Below are 24,614 nucleotides of genomic sequence, written 5' to 3'. Positions count from 1 at the left end.
AGAAAATCGTCAATTTAGCACCTCGCCTGGAAAAATTAGCTTGTGTGTATAGTTGCTGTGATTTAAAATAGTGTCGTCAAATATGTAACATGCAATCTGTTGTTAAAAGGAGACTTGACAAAGTGCCCCCCCCCCCCTCCACAAAGTGCAGAATTGAATGGTACATTCCAACCCCCCTGCCAGTGTTGCCATGTCTGCTTATTATAAGCGCGACTTTGGGCCTCTTTTTCTGTAAAGTTGCTGGTATTGGTAGTTGCGGGTTGCGTTTTTTTGGGCTTGTTTCCAAAGTGTATTTGCTTATTTTTGGGCTTGTTTTCTAAATGTTGTTTGAACCAGTGTTTCTCAAACATTTTCAAGTCAAGAACCCCAAATTAATATGTATTTGTCTGTGGACCCCATCTGCGATTCTGACCCCAAAAATGTTAATCCTCTTACTTCCCTGTGCTTGTCTTTGCAAATTGTTAATAAAGTATTCAATCAATCAATGAAAACATTTTATGCCAGGGACCCCCATACAAGAAGATTTGTGTTGTTAAAATGTCAAATTGTTTTCAAGATAAAAACAATTATAATAGCAGATCTACAAGTGCTCACTGTGAGCGGCTATTTTCAAATAGCCAATGTATTATGTTTAAAGGGCGAAAGGCTCGCTTCTTTTGGGCTTGTTTTTTTATAGACCCGGTTGCTTGTTTCTCTCACACACTCTGGCAACACTCCCCCCCTGCTCCTCGCTTGTTTGTGTCTGCGCTTCAGAGCGGATTCGACCGCCAAGCAAGTTGCGATATCACAACTCAACTAATGTCTTCCTATGTCGCGTTAAAAACAACTTTGTGACCAGTTGATCCAACAACAGGAAAGTGGACTTTTTCGTCGTAATAAGAGACGTATGCGGCTGGATTATATTACTGCCAGATATGCCTTCGGCTTCCTGTGTTTTCTGAGGAGGGGGGGGACTGGGTTCCGTGTGATTATTTTCGAGCACATTCAGACAGAAGAGCCGCTGAAGTGAAGCCAGACGCTCCATGTTTTCTTCAAGCCAGGAGGAGTTCTGCGCCCCGTCTAAAGACCCGGTGAAGTACGGGGAGCTGGTGGTATTAGGGTAAGCAACGTAAAGTCTTACTTAATAATGATCTCCTGTGTGCCGGATGCGTTGTATGTTGCAGTTATCACTTTGAAGCAGTGGTGGAAAAAAGTACTCTCATTGTTTACTTAAGTAAAAGTATCAATACTGCAATGTAGAAATATACTCTGTTGCAAGAAAACGCCCGGAATTAAAAATGTACTCGAGTAAAAGTACAAAAGTATTGGTATCAAAATATACTTAAAGTACATACGTAAAAGTACTCGTTGTGCAGTATGTCCCGTCCATTTCACACGTTTTCAAATGCATAAAATGTCTACAAATATTTTGAAAATAGCATATTGTAGATCTTCTATTTTCAAATGGCCGAAAAGTATTTAGGGCTTAAGTGGGTAATGTATGTTTTGTAATGATAATGAAAATATACAAAGTAACTAAGTTTTCAAATAATTGTAGTGGAGTAGAAGTTAAAGTACTGAACATTTGAATTACTCCAGAAAAGTAAAAAATACCCCAATTGTACTTCAGTACAGCACTCGAGTAAGTTTTCAAATAATTGTAGTGGAGTAGAAGTTAAAGTACTGAAAATTTGAATTACTCCAGAAAAGTAAAAATACCCCAATTGTACTTCAGTACAGTACTCGAGTAAATGTACTTTTGTTACTTTACACCACTGCTTTTAAAGTCACTTCCAAGCTGATAAACCTTAGCGTGTTCCTGTCTCAATTAAGTTTATTTTATTATACATACAAGTTGTCGAGTTGTATTTTTAAACCTCTTATGGTATTACGAGTCAGACGGTGTCGCTTGCCGAAAAGAACAGATCTACAAGCTAAACACCAACAGCTTGTTGATCTGTTCTTTTCTGCAAGCGACACCCTCTGTGGCGAGTAAGCTTTTTTAGAAGACTAGTGCGTGAACTTTAATGTCATCATGTGCCCAAACTAAAGCCAACTCCACGGTTCATCTATTCTGTACGACGAGAGACAAAACGTCGAACCCCGCAGAAAGCTGACCGAGTGCTCACGTTACTCAACAAACCCAGACACGTGCGCAATAACAAGTGTGTGTGTTTCCATTTCCCGAGCTGGCAACATTGTTTCATTCCATTTACCCAGGCACAAGATAAAAAAAGGCAAAGGGCCATCCATTAAAACATGGTTCTGTACCAAAATAACGGCACTTAAGTTTTTGTTTTCAGTATTATTATGGGTAGAAATTCTTACATTGTTCCTCGACTATGACTGCTGCTGCGCACTCTCCTACCTAAAGTTGGGTTCGTGGAGTTTGAGGAATTCGGAAGTGGTGATGATGGCCCCCCTCCCCCAGCTCTGAGTCTGCACACTTTGTAGAGCTATCTGTTTGGCTTTGGGGCCAGGACGTAGAGACAGACAGAAAGACTGCAGGTCTATCTGTAGACCAGGACCCAGAGACAGAAAGAAAGACCGCATGTCTATCTATAGACCAGGACCCAGAGACAGAAAGAAAGGCCGCAGGTCTATCTGTAGACTGGGACTCAGAGACAGACAGAAAGAAAGACAGCAGGGTCTATCTGTAGACCAGGAGCCAGAGACAGAAAGAAAGAAAGGCCGCAGGTCTATCTGTAGACCAGCAGCCAGAGACAAAAAGAAGGACCATAGGCCTATCTATAGACCAGGCCCCAGAGACAGAAAGAAAGAAAGGCCGCAGGTCTATCTGTAGACCAGCAGCCAGAGACAAAAAGAAGGACCATAGGCCTATCTATAGACCAGGCCCCAGAGACAGAAATAAAGACTGCATGTCTATCTGTAGACCGGGACCCAGAGACAGACGGAAAGAAAGGCCGCAGGTCTATCTGTAGATCAGGAGACTGAAAGAGAGACAGCAGGTCTATCTGTAGACTGCGAGCCAGAGACTGAAAGAAAGACAGACAGCAGGTCTATCTGTAGACCAGGACCCAGAGACAGAAAGAAAGACCGCAGGTCTATCTGTAGACCAGGAGCCAGAGACAGAAAGAAAGACCGCAGGTCTATCTGTAGACCAGGACCCAGAGACAAAAAGACAGACCGCAGGCCTTTCTGTAGACCAGGACCCAGAGACAGAAAGACCACAGGTCTATCTGTAGGTCAGAATCGAGAGCGAGAAAGACCACAGGTTTTCTTTTCATAACAAATACTCTCTCTCTCACACACACGCGCACGCACGCACACACACACACAAAGCTGACATGGCAGATGTTTCTATAAAGAGCCCATGCATAAGGGTTTAATTTTATAGTTGGGGTACACACGCAAGGTGGTGTACATGCATGCATACGTTTGGCTTGGGGCAGGGCCTTCATTTCAAAAGTAGTTTTTGCATAATAACGGCATCTTATAGCATACTATGGCCAGCACAGGACATTTAGAAGTATCACATTGTCTTGTTCTAATGTTGATGTCTGTAATGGTTTTGCAGGAAAGTAGGGAGGACAACATTTTGTTTTACATACCAGTTTATCCGTGTCTTATTGATTTCAATTAATCTACAGCCACCAATGACATCTGTGGATATGGTCATTTAAGCAAAATGTATAAAAGTCATCAAAATCAATACACTGATAAATAAAATGGCAATTAACAGCACATAACTTGTGTGAGGAGGTCTAAATAAGGGTGAATTGGGTGCACTGTATTAATATCTTATCACTTAAGCCATAATATACTACATAATATACTATAGCAAAATAGACAGATCTGCTATTTTCTCTATTTCTGAAGATTTCATTTTTTTAATTACAAATTTGAGAAAAAGGGTTAGGTTAACATTTTGGAAAATTGTGCCCAAACATTGATGCAAGGGTTAATGTGGTTATCGAAAGAGTGAATTGAATTGAGTGTTGACACGAAAGCTTGATATTATTACTAAGCATGGGGGGGTTGTGGTTCTGTGCTTCGTGTCCTCCCACACAATCACAGACGGTCACATTAACTGCTCATTATTACAAGGCCCAAAAGTGCTGACTGCTTATTACCCCAACGTTGAAAGTGTGGGTTGATGGAAGTTGATGCTTTTACTTTTGCACCTCTTTCTCACAGGAAAAAACTATAGAGACTGTATATTTTGATCACACTGATGCATGTAGAAACACTGCCATGTCATCACATCCTCTAGGATTAATGCTGATGGTGGACAAGATAGCCTATAGTATAATGGAAACAAAGGTTGTTTGAGTAGCCATTCTCTCAATGGTTTGTTTTCCATGACCAAAGGTGGCTTTTGTGCCTCCATGGCTCCTCCCTGGCTCTGCCTGGCAGCATTTGGCCTGGCACTGGGGCAGTGAGCAGGCTGAGTGAGTGGGTACCCTGGGAATGAATGGATGGATTGATCCAGAGACCCAGTCACTGCCTCTCTCTACTACCCTCTGTTCATTGTGACCGGGGGAGACTGATCCTATTGATTTGAAAGTTTGTACATCGCTCCCTCAAGAACCAATGGTTAAAGGAAGTGGAGAAGACCAACTTGGGGCCATGTCTTCCACCCTGATGAACACAGATATCCAGTCTATGACAGATTGGTTGTAGCCGGTTGAGATGCAATGTAATGCACAGAGCAAGGCCAAAGCACTGAAAGCAGGCATGTGTCAGTGCAGCTGTGCCGTTTATTGTGATCTGGAGTGTGCTGAAATCCACCTAGTCCTACTTGAACTCTGTGTACAACGGCCTGACCCCCAGTCTCATCTCTAATACTCTTTTAAGACTCCTTTGAACCTGCCCTCTGTAGCCTCTCTCTCATTCATAAATGAGGGTTACCACTTAACAGTAGTAGTCATATCTCCCTCTGCTATCCTCTTCAGTTGGCATGACTTGTGGGAGGAGCTGTTGGTTGTGTAGCGCAAACCTGGAGGACAGGTGATGATATTCGCAAGCCTCTAATCCCTGCTGGGGATTGGAAGGTAAATCCGCTGTCTGTCTGGCACAGGTCAAAAGGGAAAGGGATTGCAATTAGTTGGAGCGCAGCTTCCATAGAGCCTGTCCCAACCAAGCTAGCGATACAACGCACTTTTTCCTCGATGTAATGATGAATAATGCAACACGTTTACTGTATGTCGTCGTGTCGTACCAATCCCAGGGTTTACTCTGCAGGTGGAGTCTGTCTCACCAGAGGCATTATCAGACTTCAGTGAAGGCCCTGAAATAATACAGTACTTATAGATTAATATATAATATTTATTTGTTAGAAAGATGGACAGCTGAGCATTTTGCTGACTATTAAGTAGCCTAGTAACAGGACTGGAGGTAGAGTGAACGTTTGGGAACCGGAAGTTTCCCGGTTCAATCCCCAGCTCATACTGGCTACAGTGAACCCCTAACTGCTTCCCGACGAGTAGGTTGGTGGTGGTGATACATTTTATGGTTTCTCCCTCTGTCAGTATATGAACGGGTGTAACTATGAATGTAATGCACTCTGTAAAGTGCTTTGGCTAGGAACCATAAACTCAGTCATTCTTTGTGGGGATTCCCTGGGCCCTGTTCATGGACTAATGACTGACCAATTAGGACAACTTTTTAAACATGAAGTACCATAAATGGAGAATTTGAGAGAACTTAGATCTCCATGTATGATATAAGCAGTTGTGGATGTTTTATGTCTTTTTGATTTAATGACAAATAAATTGTGAATTTTCGATTGACACTGGACTAACCCACATGAACAAAATGTATCTATAAGCTCACGTCGCAGCCTTATCATCATCACTTTGTATTTAGTCTATCAGTTATAGTGTTTTCATGAATATGATCATATCCAGGTCTCTGTGGGTGGGTTGTCCTCCAGGCCGGCTCTCTGCTTTCTGCTGACTGGGACCATGTGTTTCCTTGCCTGGCCAGCCGTGTGGAGACAGGGGACAGGTGGCCCAGCCTTTAAGAGGGAGGTGGGTTAGGAGCAGGAAGAAGCTGTGGTCTGTTCCGTTTTGTGTTTTTATGTTCAAAGGTTGGGCAGACATATTGGATTATTTAGTGGTTGGTAGCGTTCATTCTTTTTTCATGATGGGGGAAATGATATTGCCATATGAGCCTGACCTCATGAAGTCTTTGATGCACCGTTTACTGTTGCATAAAGTGTGGGTCAGTTAAACACACTGTGGTTGTGTGTGGGGAGGGAGTGTAACAGAAGGCCTGTGTGTTGGATGGGAGCAGAGCATGGGGTGTCCCAGCTGTAGTAACCAGCTGGTGGATAGGGAGAGGGACGGTCAGACCGGAAGGGACTCCTCCATTCACCAGAACCTACGCCGCTCGCCTCACAGCCGACTGGAAGAAAAGTGTGACAGGGAGGGTATCAGAAGCAACTGTGTGAAAGGAGAAAATGGACCAAACTTTCAGGTGTGTTTTGTATTTACTTTGAACGAGTCCCTGGAGTTTCCTAATCTCCTTGCAGGAAAACAGACATGAGGTGTGTGTGTGTAAGTGTGTGTGTGTGTGTGTGTGCACGCACGGTTGAGCTGTGAATCAGAGCTCCACCCAGATTCGTCAGTGAGGTAGTGAACCTGACGCACATCCTAAATCCTGCTCCTGCCTGGGATGTATGGGACCACATGGAACAGCAGTAGTTTACGTAGAGCTGCCTTGCTGAAATCACGACAAGCACCAACTTGTCGTTATTATGTAATAATAACAAGCATAATCCAAGGTGACGCTTTCAGTTGCTAATGGGGAGAAATGGACTTCCAGTGATGAAATGAGCACCAAAGCTGCTTCTGAAAATGCTGCAATGTTTTGGTTTAATTAATAGGGATGTGTGCACAGCAACTGATTTCACCGACATTTTAAACAGTGATTTTGTAACCAACTACACGCCTAGTCTAAAATTAAGGGAACACTTAGACAACAGCCCAAACTGATGACATTTCAATTCATGGTGGGCGATGGCAAAGATATCACAGGTTTTCAGGCATCACGATCCACCATCTTATTAAAATTATTTTTCATGTATAGAGATATATTATTAAGACAATTTGTTTGCAAGTTACTGAACAGTACAAACACACATTTCCTTAATTAAAACAACTATAGCCCTACAGGGTAACAAAAAAAGAAGAAATCTAGAAAAGTGTGCTCTAGTGTTGCATAAACCCAGCACTGTGTCAGTCGTGGTCTGCAGCCGTCAGGATAGAGGAAGCTGTAGAGGGAAATAGTTTGTACAACAGACGGTGCAACTGTTGCTGTCCGTTGGAGAACAGAATATTGCAAGCCAAATGAGTCAAATCCACAAGGAAGGGACAGGTAAAGGGAATTGAAACCAATCACACAAACTTGGAGGCACGTTAAAAAGTACATACTTAGGCTATTTTCAATGTGAAATAACCCCACTGTAAGACACTGTAAAGGAAATTCAATGATTTGTTTCTAACACAACACATTACATTGTCATGGCTGAAAACATGTAAATATTCTGAGAATGATGTCTTATTGAATTGTGTAATAAAACAACTGTTTTTCACCATATCAGAGTTATGTTTTGGGTGGGGTTGAAATCAGTCCAGATGACACACCACGGTCTTGCTATATGCTCCAATCATAACTACAGCGCTGTCATCAAACCATGATTTTAGCTCCACCCCTCATAATACCTCTGTATAACGGGCACAACATCTTTGTTTTCAATGCCTGTCAGCCATGCTTCGTTTTAGCCCGATTTTATACTCATCATCATGATGGTGTCATGTGGAAAAATAGAAGGTTTACAAGCTCACTATGCATCACATACAGTATGAGCTGTATAAGCTATTTTCACCCCACGACACCATTATATGACGAGGCATAAAGACATTGGTCTTTGTTTGTCAAATGCACACAACCCTACCACATATCAACTCAAGAGAATACAAAAAGCAACATAAATCACTTTTTCTTGTCTTTTTATTTCTATAATTATTATATTAGAATTTTTTTATTATGCTTTTATTATTCATTAATAATTATTATTATTGTGTGTGGGGGACGGGGATGAGACGTACTGGGCAATAGTGCTTATTAGTTGAGGTGGTTGAAAAGGTTTGTTGTGTTGCCATCCAACGTGCAAACCTAAACTTTGCACATAATGCTTAATTTTTGTACTCAGAAAATAGCTGATCAATTGGCTATTTTGTTGTAAAGTACATCAAGCTTAACGGTTTTGGAAAATTCTATCACAAAATCCTTTTGGGGAACTTAAATAAATATATTTACTGAGCATAAATATATAGATCATAAATATTTAAGTATATTCGCATCACGGCTCTGTCTGATTTCATTAATTCCCTGTAAGCATAAATTATAATAATTGATTTGCCAACTCGATTTTACAGGGAATGGAATGAAATAGACCCCCATAAGGGAATCATAGAAACAGAGCCCACAGGTGGATGCGGGGGTGGTGGTGGCATGGGAGCACAAAAAAAGACTTCATAGAGCAGAGCACAAAGCAGCAGCATAGCAGAGCAGCACGATGGCAGAGCAGCAGCAAGAAGAAAGAGCTGTGAGCAGGGAGGTTTAAATGGCCCACCCCAATTATATGGAGAGAGCATGTGACTGATCAGCTGATCTGGAATTGGCGCTCCTTTGAGTTGTCTGCCTGAACTAGCTCTGCAGGCTTCGCATCATGTATAGAACTGCAACTAATAGAACCTGCACTAAATCACTGTATCACGTTAGAACAATGTCTCTGTAAAGGCAGATCATCAGACATTTTAATCGTTCACAATCTAATATTGTGATATCACAAACCCCTAATTTCGATCTACCATGGTTAACTCGGGTTAACTTCGCTGTATGGAAGTGTGCTGCTCCAGCAAAGATTCTGACACAAGTTACCATTGCTGGTTGTCTTCACAAAAAGATAGTTGTTTTACTGTAACTTTTACCATGAAGCAGCCACTGCATTAAAATGCTGAAAACGCCATGATTTCTCAAAGTAACTCGAGGAAATAAGTCACCTTGAGCACTTCAGGAAGCTGAAGGAGAGCTGTGTGGGATTTTAATTTAAAAACGATTTAACGGTAACAATATTTTTCGCAGAACAAAAGCCTGTATAATAAAATTGTGATAATAAATTATAGTTTTGACTATTTAGTAAACAATTAGTAGCCTACAGGGGAAGCACTGTTTAATAGACTGGTCCAGGGGTCTTCAACTGGTGGTCTGTGAATGCATTTGATCCCTGATCATGCATTAAGTAATGCATTTATGAATAATGATCATTTATTTTTCTTCCAATTATTTTATTTTGGAGAAACTTGGTATTTTGGAGAAACACCAACTGTTAGTATTTGTGTGACACGAGGACAGTGGAAGTTAAGACTAACATTGTTATCAGTGGTCATTTGAGGAGGCTTCTGCTTCAATTCCAAAAGTATATTGTCAAGCTTAACTACTGCAGAAGAGGATCAGCTCAGATCCACAGACACTGTCAAGAGGCATCAGGCATGTAGGAAATACATCTCCTTGTAAAGATCTGGATGAGACTTCAGGCAGGATTCCCAGAGCTTAGAGAGCAAAAGCAACTAAGTGTTTTTTTACCCTTTGGAACTCTGTGAGACAGGTTTTTCCCCCACACTGACATGCCCAAAGAATAAGTACAATGCTAGGCTGGAGCCAGAAAGTGATATGAGACTCTGTCCCTGTCTACCACTGTATAAGCAAGAATAATAAAACACTAATCTTAACCTATCCGATTCCCCACCGGACACAACAACAGTAGTCCTCAGGTTGATTCTTAGAATGATGGTCCACTGGTCCCTGCTTCACACAATCGGTTGAAAAAAACGTGGACTAGTCAAGTAGCCATGCACATCCTTAGTAATTAACCACAACCACATTTACTTATACGATATAAGTGTCTTCTCAGTAAAACTTATTAGGCCCACCTAGGGCTTGGTATCGAATTTCGATACTTTCTTGGCATAGAAATGAAAGCACAGATACTAAGGGTTATCAAAAAAGAAGGGGGGGTTTTGAAAGGGCTATCGAAACCATTAGCACTGACCTGTTTTTTTATTTACATTGCTTTTGTGTAAAACTATTTTTGTTGGTGCAGTTACAGATGAGTTGAAGTTGTGTTAAATACACTAGGTTTATTTTCTTTATGCTCTAAACATCAGCCAGGAGTAGGCCTGTCTGTTACCTGCCTGAGAAAACAGACATGTTGATTTGTCTGAAGAACTCTTGAGTCAAGCCATGCCTTAGTATGAAGCAACTCTACGTTTTAGAACTGAAAACTATTTGCCCTATTTTTATTTATTTTTCTACATTTATTTCATTTGTTTGTACATTCTTGGTTGGGGCGGCAATAAGTCACAGACAACTTCTAGGCTTTATTTACGCTGTAACTCATTTAAAATGGCTTAAAAGGAATACAACAATTTGTATCGTAATTTCAATGTGTAATATAGTTTACTTTTTTTTGAATGGATTTTTAAAGAATTGCTAATCGTAAAAAGTATTGTTCAGGAACCGGTATCGAAATCAAAGTATCGAATTGATATTGAAACATTTTGAACCCATCCCTTTACAGACACAAACAAGCAGACTTTGTTTGCATTTCAACAAAACTGAATGATCTGTCTGTGGTTAGAATGTGCTCACTTTTGTCTCCTCCCTCTGTCTGACAGGTACAATGGCTCTCTGCCCAATGGAGATCGGGGTAGAAGGAAAAGCAGATTCGCCCTATACAGGAGAACCAAAGCTAACGGTGTCAAGCCAAGCACCGTGCACATCCTCAACACACCACAGGCCAGCAAGGTAAAGAATGGAGGTATTAATTAACACTGTTAATTAAAGGGTCTATACCATGAATTTTAACTTTTTCTTCTTTTTTGTGTGTTTTTGGTCTCCCCTACCTCTCTTCTATCCTCAAAAATACCCCAGTTTTCTGTTATTGGTCTCAAAACAGGCCAAACTGATTTGGTCCCTGACGTGACGTCAGGGGTGACGTCACGTCAGGGAACAATTCCTCCCATTTTTCAGTTCCAACCAAAAAAATAAATAAATATATATATCTTTTTTTTGGTTATTTTTCTAATTTTAAATTTATTTATTTTTTTACTTTTTCCACACAGAAACAGGAGATAACATGCATACAAACTGGCTCAATAGCGCCCCGTGCCAAACAGGACAATGTGGTATTGCAGGTAAAAGTGCTTTATAAGCCAGAGAGAAGTTAGTTGGAATGAGTATATCTGAGGCTTGATTTAGGCTCAAACCTTTTGAAAAACGTTTGAGGGACACAAACAATATGATATTAAATATTATCATTTTTTTTTAAATTCATGGTGTAGTCCCTTTAAGGGCAATTGTTTCACTTTGTGGATCTGTGAAACAATTGCCCTCTGGTTAATATGCTGTCAAACTGGCCAAACATGGCAGTTTTCATGTCAACTGGCATACAAAGGGCCATGTAAACAGTCAATCCAAGAGCAAACGCTAAACCACCTAAATGATTTTGAGACCGTTGCATGGTGGCTGCAAAACATTAGGTTTATTTGTGTCTTAGAGGGCGAGCAACGTGGAAACTACTGTTTTCTTGGTGGACCTCAGTGTTGACATTTCCAGTACAATGACTGCATAACGTAGCCAGGCCTCTTAGCTTTGCTCTGTGGTAGAGTGCCTGCCAGAAACTGCCCAGGCCAGTATAACTCGTCTGTCCTCTTACATTCCATCCTCTGGTTCCCTAGCAAAAACTGCCAAACAAGCCATAGGGCCTGCTTACGTCTGCACCTCTGAGTCCAATATTTCAGACACTTGTTGGAGTTTTGTCTCTGGCCCAGGGCCCTTGGGTTCAGGTTACTCTCACATACTGGAACCTGACTATAATATCTGCCTGAGATTTTTCTGTGTTTAGACTGTGCTTTGTGCCAATCAAACACAGTTGAGAGAGTGTGCAGAATGCTGCATTGATTCTGCAGTGTATAGCTTATGTAGGTTTTCTTAGGAATTATTTCTCACATGGTCTAGCCTATAAGCAATGTTGTACTGGGCCTTGCTGTACTTGGGGTGTAACACACCAGAATGAATAGTGCACTTTATCACATACCCAGCCTTTATTTGCCCTGGGTGAGAAGAGTGATGAAAAGACAGAGAGGGTGATCGCTGATATCAGCCCTAGGGCTGATAAATGGTGAATAGACATGCTGTTTACAAAGTACTTCACATTCACCTAAACACACCCCACAATTGCGTAACATCATTAAACATTATTTGTTAGGTGTTATTCCCCTCCAGACGGCGGTTTAGGGTTTCAGTGTCTTGCTCAAGGACACTTAGACATGCAGCCAGGCAGAGCCGGGGATCGAACAGCCACTCTATCTCCTGAGTCTCTGCTGCCCTTCGGTGTACCGTTATCCCTAGGGCTGATACTTAGCAGCTGACCAATCAGCACAGTATAAATTGCCACCACATGTTGACCTATTCCTATAGTGTCCTCCCTATGAAAGGAACTCCGGCTGACTTCGTTGATCAAATGCTTTTTGATGTATGTGATAAACAAACAAATTATTGTCTGGGCATTTGTTGTAGCTCGTGGTAGCCAACCTCCGGCAATTACAAATGCCTGGGTGATGTATATGTGGGCTAGAGGTGTGAGTCTGACTTGACCTTCCTCTTCACCTCTGCTCCCTTCTGTCACACTGTTGCCAGGCCCTAGACCAGGAGGGTAAACGAAGGAATACGTTGTTGCAGTTGGCCAACCCTGTACTCCCAGCTGTGTACACACTGTCAAAAATAGCAGTCCTTCAGAAGCAAGCAGTGAGAGCAGCCTGTTAGGAGACATGCCTTCCTCCTCCCTGGCTGATTCTATAAGTTTAGGCTACTGTTGAATTCATACAAACAGAAGGTGATATCGAAAGAAACTTTTTATAAAGGATCCTCTCCGGTCTTAGAGCCGACACCCCTGTCCACCCCGGGGGTCCTTCCCACAATGCAGCTGTCCCCATGCGAATGAGCTGAAAACACTCACTGGCTGAGAACTAGAGGGGAAAACAAGCACACGTCACATGTCTGTGCACACACACTCTGTTGCTCATGGCACATAATGACTGGAGCTCTCATGATCTCTGGCACTGCCAGCCTCCTATTCAAATCCTGTCTCTGTCCTCTAATCTCCATTCTTGATCTACTGTATATTGTTCATGTTTCTTTGTCACCTTTGGGGTTGCATGTTATTTTGGCTGTGTGACAATTTGCTCACTGGGTCCATTTCAAGTGTTTTTGGACTCTGGTCTGGTTGTCAAACAGGTGGATGAGTCTAGGTGCTATACGATACAGTTAAGATCGATGCAAGCCTCGCTACACCAGCTGACAACGTCTGTGTTTGCCTCTGATGTTACTGCAGAGTATGGCAGTGGAGGCTGCAAACGATGACCCATTTCCCCTCCCTCTCTACCCTACACACACATGACGGAGAGGGGAGATGTTTAGGGAAATGGAAATCACAGATTACAGTGGGATGGCAGTGGCATGTGGAAAAGTGTCTGTGTGAGCCGGGGCCCGATTGGCTCCAATCCCCAGCACACACACGTACACACCCCTCCACACATTCTCTGAGCTGAGCCGATGGCCAAGCCTGTGTGTGTGTTTATGGTCACTGTCATAGGAGTGTTACTTCACAGGAACATAATGCTCCCTGCAACTCCCATTCCAGGAATTCCTGGCTGGAACCTTTTGTTTTCCATCCAGTAATATAACGAGAGCTTTCTTTTTTTTTTTCTTCTTTTTTTTTTTTGCCTCATCTGTGATTCCGCTTGCAGAATGCATTTAGCTACTTCCCATTTGTAAACCCGTTGACGCTCTGTGGCTGCATGATCCAGCATTTGAAGGAACAGACTCTTGTCACATGGTTTCCTCCTGATTTCATAATGGCAACAACACAGACGACCAAAATAAACAGACCCTGTTGTCGTTGTCGTCGTCGTCGTTTATACTGGGGCTCATCACTTGCCTTAGCGCGTCGTTTGTTTAAGCATAGTGTGTGAACAATGACAACATGCAGTGATTTACTTTGTTGTGTTTCAGGCTGTGAATTGCAAAGGCCAGCACAGCATCTCCTACACACTGTCCAGGAACCAGACGGTAGTGGTCGAGTACTGTCATGACAAAGATACAGACATGTTTCAGGTAAAAGCCAGCTTAGTGGTACAACAATCTGCTAAGATTGCACCTTTTTTTTACTTCACATTACATATGTATACCATCCTATATATCCGATAAGACTGATTATTTTCTGTCATAAGTGTTTGTGTTATACATTGCCTCCCACTGTGAGCGCATGTGCTCTGTCTGTGTGTGTACTGTAAACCATTCTACCGGCCCCCCTAGCATTAATCTGAATGTACAGCAAAGAGACGGCTCCTCTCTCCCAGCAGAGTGAAGTTGATGCAGACACGTGCTTCACATTCAGGCCTTTATTGTGTCCATGTGTCTGTGAACGCTACTAAGTCAACAGAAACGCAGACACACAGTGGAGCAGGGGAGACGATTAAAGGAGGGGCAGTGAGAGGGTCAAGGACAAAAGTTGAGACCAAAAACTATAGAGGAAATGACAAAAAACGATAAAGAAAATAAAAGGAGAAAATGTGTAATTTGCTTGTTTGTTCAGCTTGAAATCTATATGGACTTTTGAAATGGGTTCCGCTTAGTAGAAATGTACAACCTTATGCTGTGTGTCTTCAGAAGAAACAAAAACAAATGCCGTGGGAGGAACACTAACAACAAATAGGTCTTTATACGTTTTTCAAACAGCTCATTAGTGAACGCTCACAGTAACAGAAGACCATTTCTCATCGCCCATAATGGCTGGGCTTTTTACTTCCTTGCACATGTGTGGTTCACATTATTGTTTTTACGAGCCACATTTTCGGTAAAGTGTGGCCTTGTCGTCATCAGAGTCACGTCGACTGTGGTAATGTATATCAGTGGACCCGCTCAGTTAAATGAACACTATTTGGGTCTATTTGGGTCGCAGAGATAGAAAATCATATCAAATGGGGCCGAGTCCCAAACTGGGGGTCCTTGAAATTTGGAAGTTGAGAATCACTGCTGTAGATGGTTTCGGTAACTTAATTTCTGCGTTGTTGTTCCACAGATTGGACGTTCCACAGAGAGCCCTATAGACTTTGTGGTGACGGACACGGTGTCGGGGGGACAGGAGGGAGAGGAAGCTCCCATCACTCAAAGCACCATCTCCCGCTTTGCCTGCAGAGTGGTCTGTGAGCGCATTCCGCCCTTCACCGCCCGCATCTTCGCAGCTGGCTTTGACTCTTCCAAAAATATCTTTCTCGGGGTAATTATTCATATACTGTACGCTAATATTGTATCCATAGGATTTGGGCTGCAAGCACTTGTTTTCCAAGGGTTAAAGCACCGCCCGCGTGGGACTTCTAAAAGGGGGCGTGGTCACTGGTTATACCTTCAAATATCATTAAAAACGCCAGTGGAGCAGTGACCTTGGTGGCTTGATGACTAGCGACGCTTGGCTGTGAATTCAATCCTCCAGGATCAAATCCCATTTTTTAAGGATTAAGGTTAGGTTTAGGCATAGTTTTACTGAGGTTATGGTTAGGATTAAGGTTAGGGTTAGGCATAGTTTTACTGAGGTTATGGTTAGGATTAAGGTTAGGTCTAGGCATAGTTTTACTGAGGTTATGGTTAGGATTAAGGTTAGGTTTTAGTGATATTTTTTTTTTCTCCAAATGTTAAATAACTTTATTAAATACTGGTAGAAATCTTTGTAATAAAGTGTTTGTTAATTAACAGGGATCTCCCCATCTCTCCGGGTCTTTAGTAAACAGAAAATACATTTTCAGGTTGGGATACCAATTCTATCCAATCAGGAGAGAGAACTCATACGAGAACTCATACGAGGAAAGATAAAGTAAAATTGGAAGTGATAACAAACAAATTAGCAGACCAAATTGGCACTGGAACACTATACATTTTAAGCTGATAAATTATCTTTGTGGGGTTCTCTCCTGACTGGATAGACAGAAATCTATTTTCTAATACTACTGTAAAGAGATGGGGAGACCCCTGTTAGTGAACAAACACACTGTAGCAAATGGATTATAGAGCCTATTTTTTTGTTTCTTTTTTAGTTTTTTCAAAAGATCACTCACCCCCTTTTTCGCAGTGGCAGCATTATGTCAAAAGAGGAATGCCACGTAACATGTCAGTTTGTATCTGTGAACTTTGCTCCGTCTCACCCGCAGGAAAAAGCTGCCAAGTGGAAGAACCCAGATGGCCACATGGACGGGTTGACGACCAACGGCGTGTTGGTGATGCACCCCAGGGGCGGGTTCACAGAGGAGTCTAAGCCTGGCGTTTGGAGGGAGATCTCCGTGTGCGGGGACGTATACACTCTGAGAGAGACTCGATCGGCACAAACCCGCGGCAAACTGGTTAGTAGTCCCCCCCCCCCCCCCCCATCTCTCTCACACACATTTACACACCTTCACTGTGGTGAAACTCTAGAATCACAGAACACACAAACTGTCGATTACTCTGTTTTGAAACTGTGCGATGTTATGATATACGAGACAGCCCTATACTTTACAGTAAATCACATTATATGCACAGTCAGTGTCAGCATTCTTCACATTAATTTAAACAAACCCTTTGTCCCACTGGAGCGAAATGTGTAAACACTACGTTGCCCCCTGCAGGTGGAGAATGAGAGCAACGTGCTGCAGGATGGTTCCCTGGTGGACCTGTGTGGAGCCACCCTGTTGTGGCGCACAGCCGATGGCCTCTTCCACACCCCCACCCAGAAACACCTGGAGGCTTTGCGGCAGGAGATCAACGCGGCGCGTCCCCAGTGTCCCGTCGGTCTCAACACCCTGGCCTTTCCCAGCATGCAGCGCAGCCGCGCCCTTTCCTCTCTGGAGGACAAGCAGCCCTGGGTCTACCTGGCCTGCGGCCACGTGCACGGCTACCACAACTGGGGCCATCGTTCGGAACAGGACGCCAACGCCCAGCGGGAGTGCCCCATGTGCCGGACGGTGGGGCCCTATGTGCCGCTGTGGTTGGGTTGCGAGCCCGCCTTCTACGTGGACACGGGCGCACCCACGCACGCCTTCGTGCCGTGCGGACACGTGTGCTCGGAGAAGTCGGCTAAGTACTGGTCCGAGATCCCGCTACCTCACGGTACCCACGCCTTCCACGCCGCCTGTCCGTTCTGTGCCACCCAGCTCAACCTCACCCAGGGCTGTGCCAAGCTCATCTTCCAGGGCCCAATCGACTGAGACCGGGGTTCTGCTCTTGGGAAGAGATTTAGGCAGGAATGCCGACATGCTGTGAAACTGTTAAGATTATTTTGTGCTTTTTCTCTTATGATTTTCTCTTTTTTTTCCTTCTCCCAACTGTGGAAAGGAGTGAAGCCCATCAAGGCTCTTCATATACTGTGGATTCTGCACATGGTTTGTGTGCCGAGGTTCTGTGGAGAGGAACCTTCAGAGGTCCGTTACGTAGTGCTTTTAACCGGGTCGTCCTCTGGCTGTATGGGCGGCCCCCTGTTGGATTCAAACATGTTAAACACACTGCACCACACATGCCACAGACTCCTCCAAAGTGAATTAACTGTTCCAACTGTTTTGCCAACAAGCTGCTTTTCACCCGAGTTTTAGCCTTGGGTTGTCTTGGCTCCAACGGCCCGTTCGCCTCGTGTCATAGGGCCACGGGATGAGGGTCCTAGTAGGAGTTAGCTGTTTTCACTGCTTGCCATAAATCCTTAGTCTGAACAGGTGTAGTGTGTAGTGGAAGTGGTGTGTGTGTGTGTGTGTGTGCGTGTGTGTGTGTGTGTGCGTGCGTGTTTGTAGTCTGGTTCCTGTTGGGTCTGACACACATGTTTTTTACAGAGCCAGACAGCTGGACTGTTGGCTGGGAGGAAGGCCCCATGGAGTCCACATAGGCTCATGGCTAACGAGTAAAATGCTCCCGATTGGGCCCTCAACCCTGAGACGTTAATGGCATCCATGTTGTGCATCCAGAGGTGGATGCCAGTCCACTTGGTGAACAGACGTTTGAGAACAAAACAAAAAACAACAGCCCCTTTTGTTTCTTTACAGAGATGTATTCCAGTGCCTCCAGTCCCATTGAAACGTTGGGAATATTTTTGCTACATGAGAAAAGCTATTTTGTTGGAAGCGAAGTGAGAGATGGTGTTGCCTACAAGAAAAACTTCAATGAAATGTTAACCCACACAAAAATTCTTCACATTTTTATGTCAGAAGAGATATTTTACTACACTGAGGCCCTTGTACTGTTTTGTAATGAAAATGTTAATATATTTTTTTCTTTCTCTTGTGTAACTATTATGTGTATGTGTTTGTGGGTTGGATTGTGTGGGTGTGCTTAAAACTTCTTGTTCTGCTAACATGGAGACGGTTCATCCTAAGGCCCCCCTGTGATTGCAACCATAACCGCGAGAACACAAGAATCACCCTTGTGTGACTCGACAATGAATGTATTCAAATACATTGACTTTCCTCACCATTAGTGCTTTATCCTGAATTATGCCATTCATTTTTGCGCAATGGCAAAGCGGTTTCCTTTAAGAACGTACTGTAAAAAACTGGCTGTGAATGGCTTCTCCATCTGTGTTGAGAGAGAATGAACATTGGAAGTGTACTCCCATGCACGTCAATCCACACCTGCAGGTTCGATGTGGTTCTTTTTGCCCCACACTCACATGTACTGTGTTCGATCTGCACTGTTCTTAGCTTTATCCCCTGCTGGGTCTGATCCAATGATTTATACACCATTAAACCTGGGCACAGTCACAGAAGCAAGGCATGACTATACCAAATATAAGGAACAGTCTCTCTCGCTCTCTCTCTACCACCCCCCCACCCCCAACAACCTCTCCTTCCAATCCAAAGCGTTCCCATAACTGATCCAAGCCAAACTTACTACCACTGTGGAATGCTGACAGCTCTGGATTACAGTCGAGGCTGTTTGGTTGCACTCATCAGCTCCATGAAAATGATATTATCGCACACGATGCCAAATTTGTTAATCAAGTTGTGTGTAGATGAATAAAATTGGCCAAAACCCTGATGTTAAGTGCAAATCTATTGAAAATAAAGATTTCAGAGACAAATCTGTGCACTGCTCTTTGCAATGTTGCCTTACTGGACTGTGCCCATATGTATAGTTTAAATTGATCACTAGTTTATTGAATAGGGTAGTGAGCATGATGTTGAGAGCAGTGTTCCAGTTATTATAGCTTTTTAAGCATTTGTCCAAGTTGCATTGTCAGCTAAAAAGGTCAAAGTGAATGACACTCAACGCCTTTTGTTAAGAGTCAAAATACATATACATGAACTCTAGACCACAAAACTGTGTCATTAACGGTGGACTGCCGAGGTGCTTTCTTCGCCGGTCTGTCCTGAAGAGAAACGCACTTGACAGTATGAAGCCATTAGCAGCAGCAGCAGCAGCATGACACTGATGGCACACACAGGTCCTTGAATGGCTTGATTTTTCAAAAGAAATACAGTTAATATAACTGCCGTGCAGGGTCAAGGACTGAGCCACGTTCTACAGTAGCATTCCTTTTAACACATTTCAGCTGAACGACACTGTGCCCATTGCTGCAGAGACTGTTGCTCTGTTAACAGCTGCAAACGTACATCGCTGCCACAAACATTCCTCCTTGGTAAACATGGGTGGGGCCCTCAGTTCACACAAGGGCTTGTTCTATAAATTTGTCTGCTACAGGAATTCTGTTCACAGGCCATAGAACGCACTGATCATCCGAATGCTGCGTTGCAAAGAATAAACTTATTTTAAAAAACTTTTCAGTATAGCGAGTTGGTGTTCTTGTGGTTGAATGTCTGCCTTCAGCCCTGCTCAAATTATGACCGCCTTAAAAGAAATGTCATTCTCCATGCATAATCATAATCCTGAATAGGCTCATGATGAGCTTGTGTTATTCAAGTGCTTCTCTATGTTGTCCAGGAGTCATTCCATTAAAGGTAATGCTCTGAGACCCTGAGGCTATTTGGAAAAAGATTTGCATCATCACATCTAACTTGGTGTATACAGACTGGTGTATATGGATGGATGTATTTTTGTGCAATGGAAAAGTTCCTCTTTTTACTCTGCAACTTGATTTCAACTGCATATGTCTGAGCTGTGTAGTCACAGCATAACATAAAAAGTGTCTGATAATTCAGTTGCACACGTGTTTCATCATTCCTCGGTATTCTCCACTATCTTGGTTGCCAAATTGACAACGAATGTTGAAAGCTCAATAGAGCACAGTATTTGCTTTAGATGAGGTGCACGGTTCTTTTTCTCTTAAAGTCTGTTTTGTTCAATGACATTTTACACATGATGAATAGAATTTTAATTCTCACAGTACTATAGCCTAGGCATACAGGTATGACACTACATCAGCTGTATTCCCTGGTGTTCTGTGATGCAATTTTACTCTCAAGCCACAGGAGGGCACTACCTCATCAACAATGACAATATTGGCATTGTCCATAGGGGCCCAAAGCGTCAAACAACCTATAACACAGAGCAAAGACATAGAAGATTGATGTTGAATATAAAAAAGAGCTAGTAAAATACATTACAAACCCTTAGCTAGTAAATTAATTAACTGAATTAACTTGCCTATGGCTGTGGCTTAAAAAGTCGTGGGTTATGTGTAATTTCCCACAACGAATGAGAAAGAAGACGAGCAATAAGGAGCCTATGTATTTATGTAAGAACTTGGATATTTACCCACAGAATACATCATTTCTGGCTTTGGAATAACTAATAAAATTCAGCTGTTCTCAGATAATGTAAACTTGCCTTTCTCAAATTAAATGCAGTGCATCATTTTTATTAACGTGAAGAAATTTCTGTGGAAAATATGAATATTTGCATATAATTTCTAGTCTTTATGTTCATCCACATTGATAGTGACAATTTCCATCTCTTTGCATGGGAAGTCCATCTCCCCTATAATAAGGACACATGGAAAGGATTTAAATACATAACATTTCAGTCAGGCATTTGGGAGCAGTGGGATGCTGTGCTTGCTAATTAACATTTCTGCAGTGGATGTGAGGGGGGTTCATGTGTCCGCACACCAGCCTGTTTTTCTGAATGACAGAAAAGACAGGGAAGGTGACAGCATGCTAATGTAGAGATCATTGGTTGGCTCCCCTCCCTTAAGCAAGGCAGGGTTATGCAAATAAAGTAGAATGATACAAGAAATACAATTACTTTTTTTAAATGTTTTTTTTTCATATGATAACACTGATGCTGACTTAGGTATAAAGAAAAAAAGGAAAAGGAAACTTAAAAAAGAAAACACAAACTATGACTGTATCCATCCTCGCCTCCCTTGTTCAAAATGAATTGCTATAAAACTTTTCAGCACTTTTGCACTAGCCTAATTTCACCACTGTTTTTATGGCATAGCTCGATAGGAGGCTAGCTGTCTATAAGAGGGTTGGTCTGAGTGTCTGGAGCTAATATTTCAAACCACTAGAGGCAATAGTGTCTGGAGCTAATCTTGCAAACCACTAGAGGCAATAGTATATATATATATTATATATATATATATATATATATATATATATATATATATATATATATATATATATATATAATATATATATATATATATATATATATATTATATACATATATATAATAGTATATAAGCGTGTATATAATATGTATGTATATATATATATAGTTATTTTGTATTTTCTGAAATATTTAACTTCACTAAATGGAAGTCAAAAGGGCTCATATCGGGCTGAATCCTTGCCCAAATTTGGAGTCTTACATCATACATACGTATGTCATAGATGAGTGACATCACATGCTGATTTTCATTAAGCTGCATCTTCATAAAGGTTTTATTGCAAAGTTCCAGTCGGCATACAGACATTTTTGTGTGGGTGCCCAAATTACACATTGGGCTTTTGCCATCATCTAGGCCCTTGCTTATAGAATATATGAACCGGAGAACCACATAATTCATTCACCACAATAATATAAGCTCTAAAGCTACCATCTGTGGAATAAGGACATTAATATATATATATGACTGGACGAGATACCAGAGTTATGGATGCTGACGATTTTGGGGAGCTCCTGCAGCAGGCAGAGCAGCTGGCTGCAGAGACAGAAGCCATGTCTGAGCTCCCGCACGTGGAACGGAACCTCCAGGAAATCCAGCAGGCCGGGGAGCGCCTTCGGTCTCGCACGCAGACACGCACCTCGCAGGACGCAGCCGACGTTAAAGCGTCCATACTTCTTGGTTCCAGAGGACTTGACATCTTTCACATTTCTCAGAGGTTGGAGAACCTGAGTGCTGCCACCACATTTGAGCCTCTGGAGCCAGTCAAAGACACTGATATACAGGGCTTCTTGAAGAATGAGAGAGACAACGCCCTCATGTCAGCCATCGAGGAGTCACGCCGCAGGACGTTCCTATCGGCTGAAGAGTACCATCGCAAATCAATGCTGGTTCAATGGGAACAGGTGAAGAAGAGGGTGTTACACACACTGCTGGGAGCTGGAGAGGATGCACTGGAGTCTTCAGGCTTCAGTCAGGAAGCCGAGCCCAGCTTTGTGAGCGAGGTGGCAGTTCCAGGAAGGAGCTCCTTGGACAGTGTGGAGGTGGCTTACGGCCGACAGATCTACGTCTTCAATGAGAAGATTGTGAATGGCCATGTCCAGCCTAACTTAGGAGACCTGTGTGCATCTGTAGCTGAAAGTCTGGATGACAAGAATGTATCAGAGATGTGGTTGATGGTGAAACAGATGACAGACGTGCTGCTGGTCCCAGCAAAAGACACCCTGAAAAGTCGCACGGCTGTTGACATGCAAATGAACTTCGTACGCCAGGCACTCAGCTTCCTAGAGAACAGTTATAAGAACTACACCTTGGTGACAGTGTATGGGAACCTCCACCAGGCCCAACTAGGAGGGGTGCCCGGAACGTACCAACTTGTCTGCAGCTTCCTCAATATTAAACAACCAGGACCCCTCCCGGGTATGCAGGATGGTGACGTAGAGGGTCATCCAGTGTGGGCTGTGATCTACTTCTGTCTGCGCTGTGGAGACCTGAATGCAGCCATGCAGGTGGTGAACAGAGCTCAACATCAGCTAGGAGACTTCAAGCCCTGGTTCCAGGAGTACATGAACAGCCCTGACAGACGCCTCGCCCCAGGGTCAGAGAACAAGCTTCGAGTGCACTACCGCAGAGCTCTGAGGAATAACGCTGACCCCTATAAGAGAGCCGTCTACTGTCTCATAGGGAAGTGTGACATCTGCGACATCCATGGAGAGGTGGCAGACAAGACTGAAGACTACCTGTGGCTCAAGTTGAACCAGGTGTGTTTTGATGACGATGGCAGCAGTTCTCAGGACAGACTGACTCTGCCACAGCTCCAGAAACAATTGTTGGAGGATTACGGGGAGTCTCATTTCTCTGCCGCCCAGCAGCCCTTCCTGTATTTCCGGGTGCTCTTCCTGACAGCTCAGTTCGAGGCGGCCGTTGCCTTCCTGTTCCGGGTGGAAAGGCTGCGGAGTCACGCCGTGCACGTGGCCTTGGTCCTGTACGAGCTCCGCCTGCTGCTCAAATCATCCGGCCAGAGCGCTCAGCTTCTGAGTCGGGAGGCTGGCGATCCACCTATGGTGCGTCGCCTCAACTTCATCCACCTGCTGATGCTATATACTCGCAAGTTTGAGTCCACAGATCCACGCGAAGCCGTGCAGTACTTCTACTTTCTACGCAATGAGAAGGACAGTCAGGGAGAGAATATGTTCATGCACTGTGTCAGTGAGCTTGTCATCGAGAGTCAAGAGTTTGACATGCTGCTGGGGAGGCTAGAGAAGGATGGCAGCAGAAAGCCTGGAGTGATAGATAAGTTCGCCGGTGACACCAGAGGCATCATCAGTAAGGTGGCTCTGGCAGCAGAGAACAAAGGCTTGTTTGAGGAAGCTATTAAACTCTATGAGCTGGCCAATAATCCAGACAAGGTTCTAGAGCTGATCAACAGGTTGTTAAGTCCGGTCATCGCCCAGGTCAGCACTCCTCAGTCTAATAAGGAGAGGCTGAAAAACACCGCTGTGGCTATCGCAGAGAGGTATCGCTCTCAGGGCGTATCGGGAGAGAAGTCAGTGGACAGCACGTTCTATCTGCTGCTGGACCTGATGACGTTCTTCGATGAATACCACGCTAAACGCATCGGCAGTGCCTACGACGTGATGGAACATTTGAATATTGTTCCACTCAGTCAGGACAGTGTGGAGGAAAGAGTGGCCGCCTTCAGTAACTTCAGCGACGAGTTGCGTCACAACCTGTCCGAGGTGCTGCTGGCCACCATGAACATACTGTACACACAGTACAAGCGCCTGAAGGGAGCACGGTCGGGCACGCCAGGCCGAGCGCAGAGGACCATAGAGGAGAGAGACGTGCAACTACGTAGCCAAGCCAGAGCCCTGATCACCTTCGCTGGGATGATCCCCTACAGAATGCCTGGAGACACCAACGCGCGACTAGTGCAGATGGAAGTGCTGATGAACTGAGAGAA

The 24,614-nt window shown here is 43.5% G+C and overlaps 2 protein-coding genes across 3 annotated transcripts; both read left to right on the top strand.

Moving 5' to 3' along the window:
* The first annotated feature begins 748 nt into the window (after positions 1-748).
* On the top strand, positions 749-20,239 carry peli2 (pellino E3 ubiquitin protein ligase family member 2). Of its 2 annotated transcripts, XM_080413262.1 has the most exons (7): positions 749-1,099; positions 10,686-10,815; positions 11,133-11,204; positions 14,083-14,184; positions 15,152-15,349; positions 16,275-16,463; positions 16,728-20,239. In XM_080413262.1, the coding sequence occupies exons 1-7, from the start codon at positions 1,023-1,025 to the stop codon at positions 17,304-17,306; spliced, it is 1,347 nt and encodes a 448-aa protein (XP_080269388.1). In that variant the 5' UTR covers positions 749-1,022; the 3' UTR covers positions 17,307-20,239. The 2 variants fall into 2 exon arrangements, with proteins under 2 accessions (XP_080269388.1, XP_080269389.1); XM_080413263.1 differs by lacking the exon at positions 11,133-11,204.
* Positions 20,240-22,097: 1,858 nt separating this feature from the next.
* On the top strand, positions 22,098-24,614 carry LOC308075357 (nuclear pore complex protein Nup93-like). The gene has a single exon (XM_080415201.1). It carries the CDS (start codon positions 22,117-22,119, stop codon positions 24,607-24,609), a length of 2,493 nt encoding a protein of 830 aa, XP_080271327.1. The 5' UTR covers positions 22,098-22,116; the 3' UTR covers positions 24,610-24,614.

Source organism: Gymnoscopelus braueri (assembly GCF_963280865.1).
Source record: "Gymnoscopelus braueri genome assembly, chromosome: 19".
Lineage (NCBI taxonomy): Eukaryota > Metazoa > Chordata > Actinopteri > Myctophiformes > Myctophidae > Gymnoscopelus > Gymnoscopelus braueri.
Note: the sequence above shows the minus strand (reverse complement) of the source record. Positions and strands in the feature narration are given on the sequence as shown.